Genomic DNA, 7,313 nt, shown 5'->3' on the forward strand with positions numbered 1-7,313 from the left:
TACTGCACAGGGAGAAACCCCTCCTGCTCCATCCGTCCAGCCCCAGTATGACCGAATCTGCTACAGCCTTCAGCTGCCCAGAACACAGACAGCTGTGTGGTGCCCTGTCCCTGGGCTCTGGAGTTCCAGGGTTTGCCTTCTGCAGATGTTTCATATTTGCTTTTCATCCAGTTCTTCCCAGAAGGGAAAATCCTCACCTAAGAGGGATTATTTCAGCTCTGGGCTCTACATTTTATCTGCTCCTTCTCTTGGGTGGTTGAACAACTCCAAAAATGCAGTTGAGCCACAGCAGCTGATAGCAAAGAAGAACTGAACAAAATATTGGGGCTTCCCCTTAAAAACATGGGCTGCCTCGCTCTCACCCTCCTGCAGGTGTTTTTGTTTTATTTCCCCATTGTTCCTATTTAAAATGAGTGATGAGCCCCAGATTTGCAACTTCCTGCCCATGTTTTGCATCCATGCTATGGCTGAATGGACAGACCACTCTGCAAGCATCCTTCACTCACCTCTCTGATTTGCATCCTGAACTCAGAGATGCTGCAGCTCCAATGCAGCCCCACCTTTTTCTTGGTTTCTCTCTTTCAGAAGCATGCAATAGATGGAGACGTGCTTCAAACCTCCTGCAACCCAATGCAAAACACTGCAGGAAAGGTCAGGGCATTTGCATGCAATTTGCTCTCAAATCGCTACTCTTGACACCTGAAAGCTGTCTGGGGAGCAGAGTTTGGTGACAGTTTGGGAGCACATGCATTGCCAGCCATCCCCAGAGCTGCTGCCTGGAGCTCAGACAGGAGATGGAGCTGTTGGCCACTCAGCAGCGCGCGTTCCCGACACAGCCGTGCCCAGCTCAGTGCAAACGCGCCCAAAATAATCATTTTGCAGCCTTTTTTAGGCAGAAAAACGTGTTGTGTTTTTTTCTGCAGAATTTTTTTTTTTTTGTCAAAAGAGGGATTCAGCTTAACAAGGAGACGTTGTGCAGAGCAGAAGATGACCCCAGCCCGTAACGTCTATGAACTTTAGGGCATATTTCTCCTGATCTGAACATTTCCTGCTTGCTTGGCAGCACAGCTCCACGCACACTGCAGAATCTGCAGTGTTTCACCAATTAACTCAGTGCTGTGTGGGCACGGAGGGTGGAAATGCTTTTGTATGAGCTTCCTCCAAGCATTTCTCATTGTTTCCATCTATCCCAGTGGGGCAGGAACGGCTCTGTGCTCTTTGATCAAAGCATAGGAAAAAGTTTCGGGGTGGAAAGGAGCACTTTGTGAGCTCAGCCCTTCCTTACTGGAACATGGGAGTGCACCCTACTGCCTTGCACGTGTTGCCAGCCCCAACAGCAGAGCCAACACATCCATAGGGGTTTTTATACCCCAAATCCTCCTCTTCACCACCGCTTTTTGCACTGCTCTGACACAGGAGGGATGCAACATCTGGGATCCTGAATTTATCTTCCTCCCCCCACTCCCCCCCCCCCCCCTCATTTTGGAAACGAAGTGCAAAGATCAAACCCTGCTCATTTCCTGACCGCCATCTGATCATTCATCCCACTCACTGCTCCTCTTACTGACAATCAGATAATGTGATGATGCCCATTTCTAAGTAGCTGCCTTCAAGAGAAAAGCTTTTATTTTCCGATTCCCAAACACCCATGGGAGCTCCAGATCCCCATGATCTTGTCTTCTTGTGGTTTCCCAGCTGCTTGCACTCAGGAATAATCCTCTGTTTAGTGCCAAATGGTTCTTTTTTTTTTATTTTTCCTGGCAAAAATATGAAAAAGAGTCACTTTGGGGGTTTTCTGGCACGCCACTTGAAGACCAACACTTAAAGTGCTCTTGAGGAAAGAGGGTATTGCAGCTCAATAGCATAGAATCACAGACTCATAGAACTGCCCATGTTGGAGTGGGACCTGGAGGGATCACTGAGTCCAACTCCCGGCTTGCTCAAGCAAATCACTTCAAAGAAAAGCACCATTTGGCCAAAGTCCCACAGTCTTCACTCTTTCGTTGTAATTTTTAAGCTTTGCTATATTCCAAGTAGCTCAACAGTGGTGCTGGGTTTTGTATAGGAGAAGAACTCAAGGTTTAAATGGGGAGAAGGACATCCTCAACTGTTATATTGGCTTTAGTAGAAAGTGTTTGATGGATGGCACTGAAACCATTTGTGGAAGAGGAGGGGGGAGGTTTATCAGATCTTGATTCAACGTTAAAGGGGATTGATGTGCCCAGGGGATGGGGCGAAGGGTCAGAGAGGTTTCAGGTTGGATATTAGAAACAATTTGCTCTCAGAAAGAGTGGAGAAACTTGGCACAGGCAGCCCAGGAGGGTGATGGGTCACCGTCACTGGAGGCGGTCAACAACTGTGGAGATGTGGCACTGAGGGATGTGGGCATGGTGGGGGGGGTTGGGGATCTTGGATGTCTTTTCCAACCTTAATGACTCCATGATTCTAAAGGGCAAAAAATGCAGCTTCAGTCTGCAGCGTATCCCTGTGAGTGCAAGTAGGGCAAGAAGAGGGAGAAAAGGGAGAAATTTGGGAAAACAGACAAGACCAGGGGATGGGACACGTGGTCACGAGAGGGCCAAAGCCAGAACTGCACGAAGGAGGCTCCCGCACCTTCGCTTCACCTGCTTTAATTTGCACCAGACGTCAAACATTTAGAAAAATGTTGGAAAGTAAAACGCAGTGCATGCACTGTTACAAACGTACAAAACAGCCGTGTCTCACAAAGCACACATTACCTCCAAGTCCTGATATTTTTACCTTTTTTTTTTTGTTGTTGAATATACTGGAAGTATATCTCCACTTTAGTTACAGTGACGTGAAAATCGTTTAGGATGGTTGAGTATGGCCAGCAGTGGCATTCAGTGCCCACATACATGATAAATATCAGCTCTACGCGGTGCCAGCAGCTCGACACGTGGACTTTACATATGCTACAGCCTATGTACACATCAGTAGCAACCGAAGCACAAGAAGCAATAGTTCCATTGGCTGCATTGAACAATTTGCTCACGAAAGGTGGGTCTCCAGCATCCCCTTGGCGTTCGTTCTACTCGTCCTTTTTGCCATTTCAATCCAGTTGAGCTGACTCAAGTCCTTCCCTGCGTTCTTGATTCCCCTTTGGCTGCATTTTAGCATCCTTTGGGTTTTGGGGCTGATGGCAAACGATGTTCCCATGGCTGATCCATATGAGATGCATTCATTTTCTATCATACACTGAAAGAAGCTTTTGCTCAGTGTTACTTTTTGGGCATTCAGCAGCGCTCCCCTCCTCTGGGCAGGCTACAAAGGGCAGCATGGCTCCGCTGGAAGCAAAGCAGCGTGGATTGATGAGCCCAACCCCAAGCTGCTGTGGCTTCAGCCTCACCATTCCCAAATCACTCTATTTTTGGAGTGCTGCTGCAGGAGGTGTTTACAGCATGCAAAATGCAGAGCAGACAGTTCCTATCCACGTGGAAGGGTTGGGATTGGCGGATTAAAGAGCTACAATTACACCTCGGCAGCCCAAGATGTTGCTTGGGACTGACTCCCCAAAACCCATCAACCTCCGTGGGACGTGTGGGTGCCAAGCCCCAGGGGCTGGGGTTGGTGTGCCCTGGGGAAAGGCGCTCTGCTGTCACTGGGGCTAAGCAGATTAGGTAAAACCCTGCTTGTTAGCAAAGAGGATTTTCGCATATGCTCCTGCAGGGACAATGAGGGCTGGGCGAGCCCATATCTCTGCCCCAGAAAGGAAGAGGAGGAAGTGGTGAAGGCCATCTTTTGGGCATCCCACTCCACCACCAGCAGCCGTCCTGCCACGACCAGGACAGGACAAAATTCCCTCCCAGTTGCCCAAATCGGAGTCTGCAGGGAGGCAGCGGGGGGACATCTTCACCAAAGATGGACAAAAGCGAGGACAGGGGACACCCCATGGGTGGGCACGGGGACACGATGTCATCTCACTGCCACAGGGCACGGCGTCCCATCAGTGCATGGCAAAAAGGGTGGCGAGGAGGAGGAGGACGGCGAGCCAGGTGTCAGCAGGGTGCAGCTGGATGCCCGAGGCCAGGCGGTACTCGCGGTACTGCTGCACGCACATCTCGCGGATCACCTTGGTCACCACTTTGTTCTCCATCTCCACCTCTGTCTGGTTGGCAGCCGGCACGGCCTCGGAGGTGTTCTTCTTGGCAGCGGGGCCGATGCTGTACTCAGTCACTGTGATGTTGAAGCAGTCGGCCACGAAGACGTCCTGCGACACGGGGCTGCTGTAATCCCGGTAGTAAACCCGGTTGGGGTAACGCGCCGAGTTCTCGTTCCACCAGCGGTACTCGTCAGGGCTGTCGAAGCGGTAGTTCATCCCCGACATAACGCGCCCCATGGCGTAGCCCCCCAAGCCCCCCACCACAGCGCCCGCCGCCGCTGCCCCTGCCACGTGCTTGAAGTTGGTTTTGGGGGTTTTCCATGGCTTCTGGTTATGGTAGCTTCCCCCGCTGGATGGGTTGTAGCCTTGTCCCCAGCCTGGGTAACCTGGGTTATGGGGGTAGCCAGGATTCTGGGGATAGCCAGGGTTGTGGGGGTAGCCGGGGTTGTGGGGATAGCCAGGGTTATGGGGATAGCTAGGGTTGTGGGGGTAGCCCGGGTTGTGGGGGTAGCTGGGCTGGCGGGGGTAGCTGGGCTGGCGATGGCTCCCAGCACCCCAACTCCCACCGCTGGGTTTGCCTTTGCCCTTCTTGGAGAGGGCAACGTCGGTGCAGGCAGCGAGCAGCAGGGCCAGCAGGCAGCAGGTGGTGAGGAGCCTGGCCATGGCTGCGGGCATAAGGACACGCACCGTTAGGGCAGTGAGCAGAGACCCCCCTCCCATCCCCACCCACTTCATAAGCATCACAAGGTCTTCCACCTAAATTGAGCATCATCCCAAACATCATCCCCTTCAGAACAGAGCTGGGCATAAATGTTTACCCTTCCAAAAAGCCCGTGCATCTCCCTCCTCCCTGTGCTTGCAACCTCCTGTACACCTTCCCATGAGCTCAAATGCCACCTCTGCTGCTAACTGCAATCTTCAGCATTGGGTTTTCTGCCAGAGAACAGAACTCAGCATGCTCCCCAAGTCTCTGTTTATGTGCAACAGCCCTTAGCAGAGCACGAGGTGCTGGCATTGCTCTGGTTAACAGTTTGCAGCTCTTTGCTTATTCAGCACTCTGCTGCTGGCATTGCAGGGGCACGCAGGGCTGCCAGGAGCCCCCGACACTGAGATTGGTGGGAGGGCAAAATGCCACTGTAATGAGCTGTTATCTGCCCAGGAAATGGAGCAGCTGCAATGAACACCAACTCTGGAAAACATCTCTCCAGCTGAAAACTCTCCCCGCGAAGGTGCATAGGTCACCACATTTCTCAAGTCCAGCAGGGCGGTGGGCTGGGTGTGCTACCTGGCTCATCTTATTGCCCATGGCTTGAGCCTCAAGTATGCTTTTCTTTTTTTCCTCCCTCTTTTCCTCCCTTTTTTCCTTTTTCCCCCCACTTTTTCTTTTTTTTTCCTTTTTTTTTTTTTTTCTTTTTTTTCCTTTTTTTTCCTTCCTCCCACTCCCCAGGATTAATGGTCACCACTAATCCCAAAGACGAGTTAAATACAGATAACAGATGACTCTCATGAGACGCGCTGATCATCCCTCATGAGACATAACAGAGCAATTCCTTCCTTAAGCTAAAACCTTTTCCAGTTGCCTATTAACTACAGCTTTGCACTCCACAAGCAAACAAACCCCTCTCCTTGTTCAGATAACAGCCTCCTTTTTCCCTCCCAGAAGAATCAGAGGATGGGGATGCACTGACCTGGCCCCGTGATGGGGGGACAAGGCCTTGGCTGCTGCTTTATTGCTTTCCCCACCCCTCAGTGCCCACCCAAGGATGAGATCAATGACTTGAAAAATTAGATAGCAGACATGATTAAAATTCAGATGGGCAAACGTTGCTGCGTGGTCTCAGAGAAGGACTTGGGAAATAGGGGGAAGAAATAAAGCAGCAAGTTGGCAGCTTGCCTCAAGATGTATGATTTCCCGTAGCAAGGGATGGAAAAATAACTCCGAGATGCAGCACGGATGGAAACAAGTTTTGGCAAAGCCCTGGGGGTGTTCCTGCCCAGCAGCACCGACCTGTTTGCAATGGCGTTGGAGCTCTGATAAACACAGCTGGGGTTGGGTTGTGTTGGCACTGCTAATTGCTGTGCCCTAATAAATGCAATTAAAGCCCTACAAGCAATGGGGATGTTCTTACCTCAGGGTGAGGTCTTGGGGTCGGTGTTTGCTTCCTCTGACTCAAAGATATTTATGTATGAGCAATCCAAGAAGCCTTGAATGGAGACGACAGATTAATTCGGGTGATTCGTGGCGTCGGGCACCATAAGGAGGGTTTTACATCTGTGCCACAGTGACAGCATGGCAGAGGGGAAGAGGAAAATGGAGGATGTATGAGCAATCGTGAGCAGCAATTACATGCATGGGCTTTGGCTCTGCGGGGGAAATCCAACACTGCTGCCAAAATCACAGTGTGGTGGGGCCTGGAGAGCAGATCTGGGAAGGAGAGGAGAAGGGGAAGGGGAAGGAGGAGGTGGAAGAGTGCTGGGTATGGGGAAGATGCTCTGTTTACAATTTGCTGATGAGCTCGCCCTGCAGTGCTGGGAAATTCCAGCTCTGGGTTGCAAAATGAGGGCTGGGGGATGCACAAAGCACACAGACACTCCTGATAACCCCCAGCTTTCAGAAATCCCCCCCTTTTTCTGCACCCCAACACGAGGGCCGCACCATTTCCAGCCACTGGGACCCACACACTGAGCTAATAAAACCCGGGGCCGATATAGGGGTGGGGGTAGGGGAAAATTTCCCACTGCTATCAGAGCGGAATCAGCCAGGAGCGGACGAGCAGAGGCGAGGAGCGGAGCTGCCTTAAGGCAGGCAGCCGAAACCTCTATTTTTAGGCACGGAAAGGAGGGCAGCCCCCATCCCTGGAAGCGATTCAACCGCAAACACCACGCAGCGCCCGCTGTCAGAAACGGCTCCGCTCTGCCCCATCGCCTCCCACAGCCCCCGGTGGCTTCGTGCCCCCCAGACCAGAGCCCCTTCCCCAGCACTCACCGCCACCGCTCGGCTCGAGATGATCCGGATCCAGCGAAGGGGGGGAGGAAGGAATAAATAGCGAGAGGGAGGAGCTGGCTGCCGGGCAGCCCAACCCCACGCAGCGCGGCCAGCGATCTTCGCTCTGAGCGCGGCGTTCGGGTCCTTCCCATCTTCCCCCAAACGATGCAAGATAGGAAACCTCGGCGCCTGGCTCGTTTGTTCAAG

The 7,313-nt window shown here is 52.0% G+C and overlaps 1 protein-coding gene across 2 annotated transcripts; it reads right to left on the reverse strand.

Moving 5' to 3' along the window:
* Positions 1 to 2,566: 2,566 nt before the first annotated feature.
* LOC125685299 (prion protein) lies at positions 2,567 to 7,313 on the reverse strand. 2 transcript variants are annotated; one of them, XM_048928258.1, is made up of 3 exons: positions 7,107 to 7,313; positions 6,250 to 6,324; positions 2,567 to 4,785 (listed from the first exon to the last, which is right to left on the reverse strand). In XM_048928258.1, exon 3 carries the CDS (start codon positions 4,781 to 4,783, stop codon positions 3,965 to 3,967), a length of 819 nt encoding a protein of 272 aa, XP_048784215.1. In that variant the 5' UTR covers positions 4,784 to 4,785; positions 6,250 to 6,324; positions 7,107 to 7,313; the 3' UTR covers positions 2,567 to 3,964. The 2 variants fall into 2 exon arrangements, with proteins under 2 accessions (XP_048784215.1, XP_048784214.1); XM_048928257.1 differs by having other exon boundaries at positions 6,250 to 6,392.

This window comes from Lagopus muta, chromosome 27 (assembly GCF_023343835.1).
Source record: "Lagopus muta isolate bLagMut1 chromosome 27, bLagMut1 primary, whole genome shotgun sequence".
Classification (NCBI taxonomy): domain Eukaryota; kingdom Metazoa; phylum Chordata; class Aves; order Galliformes; family Phasianidae; genus Lagopus; species Lagopus muta.